This window comes from Chiloscyllium plagiosum, chromosome 12 (genome assembly GCF_004010195.1).
Source record: "Chiloscyllium plagiosum isolate BGI_BamShark_2017 chromosome 12, ASM401019v2, whole genome shotgun sequence".
NCBI classification, from domain to species: domain Eukaryota; kingdom Metazoa; phylum Chordata; class Chondrichthyes; order Orectolobiformes; family Hemiscylliidae; genus Chiloscyllium; species Chiloscyllium plagiosum.
This window is the reverse complement of record NC_057721.1, coordinates 55,617,161-55,630,205: the sequence shown is the minus strand read 5'-3', so window position 1 is coordinate 55,630,205 and position 13,045 is coordinate 55,617,161. Positions and strand designations below refer to the sequence as shown.

The 13,045-nt window shown below is 39.6% G+C and overlaps 1 protein-coding gene across 3 annotated transcripts in view; it reads right to left on the bottom strand.

Moving 5' to 3' along the window:
• LOC122555284 (interphotoreceptor matrix proteoglycan 2-like) overlaps nt 1-13,045 on the bottom strand; it is a 78,291-nt gene that overhangs the window by 13,445 nt on the left and 51,801 nt on the right. For all 3 annotated transcript variants that reach the window (XM_043701125.1, XM_043701126.1, XM_043701127.1), the window contains 2 exons: nt 11,918-12,137; nt 4,976-5,186 (listed from right to left, as the gene is read on the bottom strand). In XM_043701125.1, coding sequence (XP_043557060.1) covers nt 4,976-5,186; nt 11,918-12,137 — 431 coding nt within the window. The remainder of the gene's footprint in view (nt 1-4,975; nt 5,187-11,917; nt 12,138-13,045) is intronic.

Sequence of the window (13,045 nt, the reverse complement as noted above, 5' to 3'; positions counted from 1 at the left end):
CCATCCAAATGCCTCTTAAATGTTGCAATTGTACCAGCCTCCACCACATCCTCTGGCAGCTCATTCCATACACGTACCACCATCTGCGTGAAAAAGTTGCCCCTTAGGCAACTTTTATAACTTTTCCCACTCACCTGAAACCTATGCCCTCTAGTTCTGGACTCCTCAACTCCAGGGAAAAGACTTTGCCTAGTTATCCTGTCCATGACCCTCATGCAAATCAAAAATGCTTAACACTGTGCATCTAGAAAATGAAACCAGATGGAAGCCAAGTGAAATTTTAAATCTTGCTATTTTGCATTCACGTTATCAAAGTATTGTTCTTTGTTCTGGAGCACTATGGTTCTTGATTTGAAAGGTAAGAATCTAGTTAGAACTAAGTTTCCAGAAATGTGCACAAAGAAAGATGCAGACAGTGAAGCTGCATACACCTAACTTTTAATCAAATAGTTATACCAGTCTCCAGAACCTCTTCACAGAATTGGTTGTATTCTGTGGTAAGGCCTATAAATCTTGATGCTGCATGCAACATTCATTCTCATGTTTGTATGAAGCTTTCCAGTTTGCTTTTTTTTAAGATCACTCATTGCATTGTGTGGAGTATTCATACCAGAAGGACTGTATATCCTACAATTGAGAGAAAAAAACTTTGTTCTTCTAAGGCTAAAGGCTCTTCGGGCTTGAGATTAACATTTCATCAACTTTGTTGAAAGGTCAGTTGCAACATTGTGGATATATTGCATCTTCACTTCCTGGAGTTTTGCAGCCAAAATATGGATTAAACATATTTTTAAATATTATTCTCTGATAGAAAATGTAACACTAACATTATGGAGAAGTGCATTCAACTATTGATACCCTTTCTCCTGTTTCTGATTCAACCATAAATTTTGCAGTTGCAGTTTCCAGGGTGATTTGTAAACCGAAATTTAGTCAATGACCCCAAAATAAAGAAATCATGAACAGGGTTTCATTTTTATATCCTTGGACTAAAATATATACTAACAGGCAAATGACAATTCAAATGAAAAAAATTGAATAAAGTTCACTTTAATTGGTTGATACAGCCTTTTGTATAACCAAAAGGTTATATTCCTTGATGTCACAAGGAATTAAGGGCTACGGGGAGATTGCGGCTAAGTGGAGTTGAAATGGCCATCAGTCATGATTGAATGGCAGAGTGGACTCGATGGGCCGAATGGCCTTATTCCACTCCTGTGTCTTATGGTCTTATGGTATTATAATTTTGTAAACCTCTATAAGGTCACCCCTCAGCCTCCGACACTCCAGAGAAAACAGCCCCAGCCTGTTCAGACTCTCCCTATAGCTCAAATCGTCCATCCCTGGCAACATCCTTGTAAATCTTTTCTGAACCCTTTCAAGTTTCCCAACATCTTTCCGATAGAAAGGAGACCAGAATTGCACGTAATATTCCAACAGTGGCCTAACCAATGTCCTGTACAGCCACAGCATGACCTCCCAACTCCTGTACTCAATACTCTGACCAATAAAGGAAAGCATACCAAACGCCTTCTTCACTATCCTATCTACCTGCGACTCCACTTTCAAGGAGCTATGCACCTGCACTCCAAGGTCTTTTTGTTCAGCAGCATTCCCTACGACCTTACCATTAAGTATATAAGTCCTGCTAAGATTTGCTTCCCAAAATGCAACACCTCACATTTATCTGAATTAAACTCCATCTGCCATTTCTCTGCCCATTCCCCCATCTGATCAAGATCCTGTTGTAATCTGAGGTAACCTTCTGCACTGTCCACTACACCTCCAATTTTGGCATCATCTGCAAACTTACTAACAGTACCTCTTGTGCTTGCATCCAAATCATATATATAAATGACAAAAAGTAGTAGACCCAGCACTGATCCTTGTGGTACTCCAGTGGTCACAGGCCTCCAGTCTGAAAAACAACCCACTACCACCATTCTCTGTCTTCTACCTTTGAGCCAGTTCTGTATCCAAATGGCTAGTTCTCTCTGTATTCCGTGACGTCTAACCTTGCTAATCGGTCTCCAATGGTGAACCTTGTCGAACGCCTTACTGAAATCCGTATAGATCACATCTACCACTCTTCCCTCATCAATCCTCTTTGTTACTTCTTCAAAAAACTCAATCAAGTTTGTGAGACATGATTTCCAATACACAAAGCCATGTTGACTATCCCTAATCAGTCCTTGCCTTTCCATATACATGTACTTCCTATCCCTCAGGGTTCCCTCCAACAACTTGCCCACCACCCACGTCAGGCTCACTGGTCTATAGTTCCCTGGCTTGTTCTTACCACCCTTCTTAAACAGTGGCAACACGTTAGCAAACCTCCAGTCTTCAGGCATCTTACCTGTGACTATTGATGATACAAATATCTCAGCAAGAGGCCCAGCAATCAATTCTCTAGCTTCCCACAGAGTTCTAGAGTACACCTGATCAGGTCCTGGGGATTTATCCACCTTTATGCACTTCGTGACATCTAGCACTTCCTCCTCTGTAATATGGACATTTTGCATCTCAGCTTGCAAACTGTGTTTGAATTTTGCACAATGGATATGTTATCTGTGCAATTTGCAAAGAAAGTACTAAAAACAAACTACAAGACAATGTTAGAATTATGGAATCATAGACTTTTACAGTACAGAAAGAGGCTATTTGATCCATCATGTCTATACAGACTTCTGACAGTGCTACACAGCTAGTTCCATTCTCCAGCCTTAAATTCATCATATTCAGATAGATATCCAGTTCTTTTATGAAATTCTTCTCCACTACTCCCTCAGGCAGCGCAATCCAAATCCTAACAACTGCCTGTAAAAAGAGATTTCTCCTCAACTCACTCCCAGCTGTCTTGCTGACAATCTTGAAATTGTAAGCCTTACTTACTGACATCTAACTAATAGAAACAGAGTGTCCTTCTTTATTAGATTTCTTTTTTAGATTAGATTTTTTTTAGATTACATTACAGTGTGGAAACAGGCCCTTCGGCCCAACAAGTCCACACCGACCCGCCGAAGCGCAACCCACCCATACCACTACATTTACCCCTTGCCTAACACTACGGGCAATTTAGCATGGCCAATTCACCTGACCTGCACATCTTTGGACTGTGGGAGGAAACCGGAGCACCCAGATCTTGTCAAAATTCTTCATAATTTTGAACACTTAAATAAGATCACCTCTTAACCTTCTCTATTTCAAGGAGAATAAGCCCAATTTCTCTAATCTTTCCTCGTATTCAAAATCCCTCATTATTGGCGTCCTTCTAATAAATCTCCATTGCATTCACCTGAAATACGGTGCGCACAAATGATCACAATACCCCAAATGAAGTCCGATCAATGGTTTAGAGGGGTAGCATTAATCCCTTGCTTTTATATTCTATTCTTCTTTAATAATAATGTAGACATTGTATACTCTGGTGCTCCCCTCAAAGTTGTACCATTGTACTTGTATTGCTTTTCTGTGTTTCTTCCACCAAAATACATTTTTCACATCTGTGAAAAAATAAAACACATTTCTTAAATTGTGCACTATTGTATGCTTTATGTTGTCATCTCTGTCCTTCTTAGTGTTCTGAACTTTCCCGTGTTAATGGTATGAGTGCTGTATCATATTTTGAAATGGATCTCCCTAGTTCAGAAATAATCTTGGTGAATGGCTGCATTATCAACTGTCAAATAGCATAGATGCAAAAGACATCCATCTACAATTAACTGATGGACCCTATTGCTGTAGTTACTGGGAACTCAGTGCATTCAGAATAACTTGCATTGCCTCATGTACAGGGCTATATTGTGAATAATGCCACCAAAAAGCTGTTACATGGAGATCACTGCCATCTTTATTAATGTAGAACACTGGACTTTTATGGAAATTCAGAATCCTTCCATTGCCTGCAATAAATTCTTGAAGCAAAATACCTCCCTGTCTGCCTGGGGGCTATATGGCTTGAAGATTCATTTGATGTTCCACAACACAACTCTTATGGAACTTGGAGGCACACACAGCTGTTACATTCCTTTTACACAAGCTACCATACAATATAATGTGCAACAAGACAGTGCCTAATTGTGCTGCACTAAGTGCTGCATTCTCTTACAGTTCAAGCAAATCACTGCCTCCTTAACAGCATTAACTTCCTCAATGCCTCATCTGGCAATTCCTTAGCAACATCACTACGTATCTCCCATCAATATATCTATGTTGAATTTTGATGTTCTCTTCTATCAAAAATATATTTGACTAATGTTGAGCTTGTCAGCACTTTGCAGAATCTTGTTGTTAATATGTTTTCTACGTTTGTGATCAGACATTTTCTACAAGCATTGAACTATCAAACTTGATTATTGATATTTTGAATAATTATAGTCATTAAATGCCATGTTGGGTGTAAAGAGATTTCAGACAATTATCGATAATGAAAGCACAACATAGCTGACTCTTATTTTCTCATTCAGTCACCAGGATCAAATGTTCACAAATTGGATGTTTGAATTAAAATTTCAGTAACAGTTTCATGAGATGGAAGATGGGTATGTTTTACTCCCATGTCTAATAGAGTGTTAAACTTTTGAGTTCAAAATCTTCAACAATGTTTTTAACCAGGTTACCAAAAAATAACATCATTTTTCTGAACTCAGATTACCTTAAATGGAGATTTGAAAAAATATACAGGTGCATAAATTAACATTGATAATATGGAAAACAATCTTTTCTTAGTAGATACAGTTATGATGAAAATCGTACTTAGCAATTTATTTACACAATTGAAAATCTGAATATCTGAACAAGGAACAACCGGCAATAAATTTGTTAGAAGATGTGAAAAGAGAGAATAGCTGATCTGACTTCCAGATTCTGTACTACAAAACAAATTACGCAATAAATTAAATACAATGCATGTTCAGGTTATCTGAATATGACATAAGAATTGTTATTTTGCTTAACTAAGTCAACTGGAACATACCTGCAGATTGCTCCTTGGCCTGGAATTATATCACATTTGCCATCATTAAGACAGAAGTCTGTGTCTATATCACAAATACTTTGACAGGGTAAGTCATCCACACTCATATACCCAGCATTACAGACACATTCTGACTCTCCTGTCCAGTGATTCACCAAGCATTCAGAATGTTCATTGCAGGCTTGAAACTTGCATGGGTCAGCCCCATTACCTGAAATCATAAGGCACAGCTGTGTATTAGTTACAGCCCCTGTTACAAATAGACAGTACATGGTACAAAATGTGGTTCATTGAATAGACAATGGAAAATACAATGTGCACATCATCCAGGAATTCTCTCCACCATTCGGTTTCCTCCCACAGTCCAAAAATGTGCAGATTAGGTGAATTGGCCATGCTAAATTGCCCGTAGTGTTAGGTGAAGGGGGTAAATGTCAGAGAATGGGTCTGGGGTGGGTTGTGCTTCGGTGGGTCGGTGTGTGGACTTGTTGGGCCAAAGTGTCCACACTGTAAGTAATCTAATCTAATCTAATCTAATCTAATCATCGCATGCAAGTTCCCTTCCAAGTCACAATCCATCCAACTTGGAAATATATCACCATTCCTTCAGGGTCATTGAAACTCCCTTGTGAATGGATTTGTAGGTCCACCTACACCAAATGGACAGTAGCAGTTCAAGAAAGTAGCTCACCATCACCTTCTCAAGGGTGACTAGGGACAAGCAATAAATAGTGGCCCAGCCAGCAATGCCCACCATCCCATGAGCGAAGTTTTTAAAAGCCTTAGGATATTCAGCATGTTTAAAAGCAGCATAAACATTTGCTGGTGTTATTCTTACTAATGTTGTCTTGAATGATCATCTTTAAAAGCTCCCCCCCCCACCCCCACCCTCTCAACTCTAATCTCCAGTCCTCACTTTCGCCTCACAATTTCTCCTGTCATCCAAGATTCGTGAATATTACCATTCTTAACCTTCATTTTCACAGGAATATGCTGGTCCTGAACTCTAATCACATGTCCTTTAAAAGAATTCCATATGACAGATGTAGATTCATCCTCAAACAACTGCCCCGCCAATCTGCATCCCGCAGTTCCTGCCTAGTGTTGTCATAGTTAGCCTTCCCCGGATTTAGTATTTTCATCTGAGGACTACTCTTTTCCTTATCCATAAGTAACTTAAAACTTACAGAATTATGGTCACTGTTCCCGAAATGCTCCACCACTGAAACTTCAATCACCTGGCCGGGGTCATTCCCCAATACTAAGTCCAGTATGGCCCCTTCCCTAGTTGGACTACTTACATATTGCTTCAAGAAGCCATCCTGGATACACCTAACAAATTCCCTACTTCATCCAAGCCCTTGGCACTGTGAGTTTTAGTCAATATAAGAGAAAATAAACACACTTATTTTGACAATCCTAATGTTTTTACATTTTTCTATAATCTGACTAGATATTTGTTCCTCTATCACCTGCTGCCTGTTAGGAGGCCTGCAGTACAATCCCAACAAAGTGATTGCATCTTCCTAATGTTGAACACTACCATACAGTCCTATACATTGGGGTGACAGGCCGCCTACTTGCGGAACGTTTCAGAGAACACCTCTGGGACACCCACACCAACCAACCCAACCGCCCCGTGGCTGAACACCTTAACTCCCCCTCCCAACTGCCAAGGACATGCAGGTCCTTGGCCTCCTCCATCGCCAGACCATGGCAACACGACGCCTGGACCTCCTCCCTACCTTTTATCTTAGCCTGCTTGGCACACCCTCCTCATTCCTGAAGAAGGGCTTATGCCCGAAATGTCAATTCTCCTTCTTCTTTGATGCTGCCTGACCTGCTGCATTTTTCCAGCAACACATTTTTAAGCTCTGATCCCCAGTATCTGCAGTCCTCACTTTCTCCCTGCCATTTAAAATTAGGCCATTTTAGAGGGCAGGTAAGAGTCAACTACTGTGGATCTGTAATCACATGTAGGCTAGTCCAGGTTATAAAAAAAGACACTCTTCCCTGAAGGCCATTAGTGAAGCAGATGTTTTTTTTAAACCACAATGGTTTCATAGTCAACATTACGCTACCATTTAAAATACAGATTTTACTGAATTCAAATTTCACCATTTGCTGTAGTGGATTTGAATTCATGTCCCAGAATATTTAGCCTGGAGTCCTAGATTACTAGTCCATGATGCCATCCCACAATTCAGAAAATTTGGAAAAGAAGTTTGTAACTAGTAGAAAATTATCATCATGTACGGTAAATAAATCTGTTACAATTTTGGAGGAAGGAGCCAATGGAATCTCATGAGGTTGTAGAGATTTTTTTGTGTTGCTGTGGTTGGGGACTCTGGCACGTTTTGCACTTCCTCGTTGTCTTCTCCTTCTCATTGTTGATCCCCTGCCAATACACAAAATCCTGCGCCAGGCGTCTTTTTGGCTCAGGCCCATATGTCCCTGGTGTAACTCTGTCAATATCTTCTGGTGAAGAACTTTAGGCATAACCTCTTCTTCCACTTCAAAACTTATGCCTCCTGAGATAGCTAATTCATTTGTGAACAGCCAAAAGCACTTGAGTATGTCTGGCATCATCTTTATTGTGTCAGATCATGCTTTGATGATAACTTTCTAACATGTGTTCTTTTGTGAATCATCAGTTCTTTCTTCCTGAAGGTGGTTGCATTTATGCTGGCCAAAATTAAATAAACGGACTTTAAATATAATCTTTTACCTCAATGTCCATATTATCTACTTGTAAGTCGAATGGACTTTCTGCATTCTTATTTGAATTTCATTGTAGTCTATGTGGTGCACTTCTTAGTGGTTTGCAATTATTTACAAAGGTTTGTGGTCAGTTTCTTCAAATAATTGTTTATCAACAGATCCTCGAGGAATCTTGTGATATCAAAATTCAAAGCTAGTGTTTTGCACTCTACATTGGAATAACTGGATTCTGCTTGCGATAGGCTTTCAGATCAAAATAAATTTTGTTTACTATCTTGCATGTTTCCTTGCACCTTAGTACTGTAAGATACAAGTTTCCAATTTTGCATGTTTGAATGATTCAAACACAGACTGATGGCCCTCCTGCCATACATATAGGATGCTTTCATTTAGAGATTTATTAACAAAGGTGCCTTCTTGCAAAAGTTTGGTAGAAAATTTGGGGTGACATGGTGGCTCAGTGGTTAGCACTGCTGCCTCACAGTACCAGAGACCCGAGTTCAATTCCAGCTTCAGGTGACTCTGTGGAGTTTGCACATTCTCCCTGTGTCTGAATGGGTTTCCGCTCACAGTCCAAATTTGTACAGGTTAGGTACATTGGTTATGCCAAATTGCCCATAGTGTCCAGGGATGTGCAGGACAGGACGATTAACCATGGGGAGTGCAGGGTTACAAAAATGGGATGGGTCTGTGTGTAATGTTCTTCAGAGTATCAGTTTGGATTTGGTGGGCCAAATGATGTGCTCCCACACTGTAGAGATTCTATGAAAGTGCTAGGAATCTGAGACATCTCTGCAAACCTCATTTGTGTTGGGTGGTAGGCATGTGTCATACATCGTTGACTTTGTCTGGGTCAGGACAGTTCTCATAATCTGAATTAAGGCCATAAGTAGTAAAGTAGGCCATTGAGTCTGCTCTACCATTCAATGAGATTATGCTGGTTTGATAATCCTCAACTCCATTTTCTTTTAATTTGATTCATATTTCTAAAATGTGACAAAGAAGGCAGAGGGAAGCTTAAATTTTTTTATCCCAAGACATTTGGACAGCCTAAATGTACTCCTGACATAGACATAGGCCAGCTCTTACTGACAGGGTTTTTAACTGGAATCAGGGAAATGAAGTGCAGAACCTCATGCATGCATGAGCTTTTGGGCTCTCTAACTACCACTTGATTAGTGATGTGTTGGGCTCTGGGTACTGACCATTGGAGCTTGTATTTGGGGTAGTTCACTGCCAGCACCTCTTTTTTTCTGTGCTGATTCCAAAGGCCTGTCTAATAGACAGTGGTTGAGAATAGACTATTGCCAGACTAACAAAAAAAGGCACTTGTCTTACACAACAAGATGTAGATAGCAATAGATACAAATAATATTGATTACATATAACATATGTGCACAGAAATGGGTCCTCAGCCCGTGACTAGTGAAGCATAATTACAATGATGAGGGGGCTAGAAATGGCAGGTCTGTCTCCACCGGACATCATATATGACTGCCTGATTTTGAAAACAAAGACTGTGAGACATCTTTAGATTGGGTGAAGATGAATGCAAGTTCATCATAATCTCCCTCACAACCATTACCTTACATAACAATAACAATCATGGCAGAAAACCCATCAAAAGTTGTCTTCCTGTTCCCTTCTATTTAATGCCCAAAACTGATGAGAAAATTGAGGGGGATGTCAGGAAGTATCATCTTCTTCTACAACATCATTTGAATACCTAGGCTGGAGCTGTGTGTACTCCAGGTGCAGAACTAATTGCATTCTTTAGGAAAAACACCGCATACAAACAGTGTCCAGTCAATATCATCTTCATGTATTTAACAGCTGAGCATTCCCCAGGAGCAAAAAATAAGAAACCTCTCCTGGCAATTCTTTGAAAATGTTGCCACTCTTACTTAAAGTTAAAAAAATCACACAACACCAGGTTATAGCCCAACAGGTTTACTTGGGAAGCACTGTTGTGTGATTTTTAACTTTGTCCACCCCAGTCCAACACTGGCACCTCCAAATCATTACTTAAAGTACAACCCCTATATACAGTCCCTAAATGCTGCAAATTTATGATTATGATTAGATTCCCTACAGTGTTGAAACAGGCCCTTTGGCCCAACAAATCCACACCGACCCTCTGAAGAGCAACCCACCCAGATCCATTCCCCTACATTTACCCCTGACTAATCCACCCTAACACTACATGCAATTTAGCACGGCCAATTTGCCTAACCTGCACATCTTTGGACTGTGGAAGCACCCGGAGGAAACCCACACAGACATGGGGAGAATGTGCAAACTCCACACAGACAGTCGCCTGAGGCGGGAATTGAACCCGGGTCCCTGGCGGTGTGAGGCAGCAGTGCTAACCACTGAGCCACCATGCTAAATTTCTTTTGGCAATTATTCAATTAATCCTGAAAAATGGGTCACAAGGGAGTTGTAAACAAAACCTGGCTTCAATTTTATCTCCACAGATCTCTGTGAACTCTGTTGAACCTTGGGTAATCTTCTTAAAGTCTATAACTATTACAAGCACTGAAGCCAGGTATGAACATGAGAAGAATTTAGATTACTACAATCCTATTAATGATATAGTAGCATGGCCAGAAACGCACGTACAAAATAACAGCTATCCAAATAACCTTTGTTAAAGTTAATTTTTATATAAGGTAGCTGGACCTTGCATTTCAGCTCCTTTAGTATTTATTATGAACAGGATTCTGCTCATCAAATTATGATGCTGTCAGTCAATACAGGAAGGGACTCTGCTTTTGTACCAATAAAAAAAAATTTCAATATCTCACAATTATCACTGAATTATCTAATAGAATTGAAAATTACTGGTGACTGTGGAATAAGCAATGTCACCCTTGGTTCTCACCTAAAGTACAGGAGGAAAATATGAATTCAGAATAATTCAAAGGGAAGTCAATTACAGGGCAGCCGAATGTTCAATTTGGGTGAAATTTCATTCCCATTACTGTTTTTTTATTTATTTATCTCTAATCTACACATTGGCTTGGATTTTACACTTTTCAGAGGGAGATGCAGAGGAAGGTGAGTGGTCCACTTACCTCCTTCCCACCATCTCAGTTTGGAGAATTAAATGTCACATGACCAACCAGGGACCATCCAGCAAGAGGCCCCCTATTTGGAGGTGCAACCTGATGCTCTGCGCAATGGGGGATCTAGGCTGGGATATCGTGCAGCTGAAGGGTTATGCCCAACAGAACGTTAGTCGAGGTTACTAATTTAACAGACTCCTGCTTATTGAATCTGTATTTGCTTTTAAATGAGGCTTTCAAATGTCAAAAGATTAACTCAAAAATCATCCTGATGTTGTCACCTTCACCCAAAGAAATTGCTGTTACATTTAGCCATGGTCCCAGCAGGAGCTTTTGTTGTTTGGCCCTTGTGTCATTCCTTTAAAATTTCACTCATGGGCTGTGGACATTTATTGCTGATCCCTAGTTGCCCATGAGAAGGCAGTGGTGACCTGTCTTCTTAAACTGCTACAGTGTAGATGCTGTAGATTGACCCATGGCTCATAATTATGGAATTCCAGGATTTGACCTAGCGGCAGTGAAGCAATAGCAATACATTTGCACGTCAGGATGTGCAACTCATTATGCCTACAATATAGTAACCACGATGCATTCTCATCTGACTTCCAAGAAAGAAAATGGATGACAAAATCTTCCATGTAATTGTCTTTTTTAACATGTTAAAACAGCTTGTTAATTTGTGATTTAAAATGCTGGCAGGGTTTCCAATTTGCACGTTTGTCTTGTGTAATATTTAAGGCTGAAGTCATGATATCAGGCTGGAATTCCATATCATCACACCACATTATATTTTCACACCATTTCATAAATATTTTATATATTCCTCATCCAGTTGTTAACAACAACAAATTAAAATAATGGCAACCAGCAAAAATGAAAGCTGTACTTTCTTCTTCATTGAACAATGCATAATAATTCATGTTAAAAGGTTTGCCCTCACACATCTTACTTGACAGGATGAGTTTTATAAAATCAAGCCAACCAACTTCACAAAGCACTTTACTGGATCAAAGTAGATGAAAACATTGATATTATCAGTCATTCACATAGCTTGTGCTTACCGGTCATGCTTCAGAATGGATCATGGATACAACAAAAGCAGAAAATATGAACATCTTATGGAAAAATAAACAAAACAGTAGAAACTATCTACCTGATTCAACATCCAGAGAAAATCTGTCAATCGCAAGGTTCATCGTCTGGTATGCTGTGTTGCAGAAATCATCCAGGATTAGGTAAACTGCATTGGTAACATTCTGTGGAACAGGCTTTGCAAACTTCATCCGGCTGTTAACAATAATGCTACCATTTCTGAAGTTTAAGATTTCAAGGTGCTTGAAATCAGTCAGGTTGGACTGGAGGTATGGAACCAGCTAGAAAAGAAGCAAGTAAAACTCTTGATAAGCATTGAATTGCTTCCTATACAAGATTTACATTTATTACATTCTGTGTTTACTGTCATTTTATTTTTCCAAAGTGTCTCAATTTTCCAATAAAGGAAGAATAAGTTTGATAAAACTTGTCAAATTCTTTGAGAAGGAATTCACAGTGGATGTGGAAAGGGGGATACTGATTTCACGGCCTTAAAGAAAGCCTTTGGCACTGGGATTATTAGAACCTATGAAGTGGTTAAACAAAAGTACGAGAAAACAGAATGAAAAATTACTTAGGAAAGATAACAGAAATTAAAATTATAGGCAAAATTTCTGTGTTTGTTGGAATGTAATGGAAAATAAATCGTTTATGTATGGGTTTAATGTAGATGTGTTTTTGGAATTCCAGGGTTTTGACCAAGTGATACTGAAGGAACAACAGTAATATATTTCCAGGTCAGGATAGTGACTGTCTTGGAGGGGAACTTGCAAGCCGTTGTATTCCCATGTATCTGCTGCCCTCATCCTTTTAGTTGGTTGGTTAAGGGTTTGGAAGGTATTGTCTAAGAACTCTTTGTGAATTGTTATAATGAATATTATGAATGGTACACACTGCAGCTACTGAGAGGCAAAAGGAAAAAGCGTGAATGTTTGTGGATGTGATGCCTCTTAAGCGGGCTTCTTCATCCTCAATAATGTCAAGACTTGAGTACTGTTGGAGCTGCACTTATCCAGGCAAGTAGGAAATATTCCATCACACATCTTACTTGTATCTTGTGGATGGGGGAACAGGCTTTTGGGAGTCCAGAGATGAGTTATATACCACAATATTTCTAATCTCTGACCCACTGTTGTGGCCACTGTGTTTATATGGTTATTTCATTCTGTTTCTAGTCATTGGTAATCCC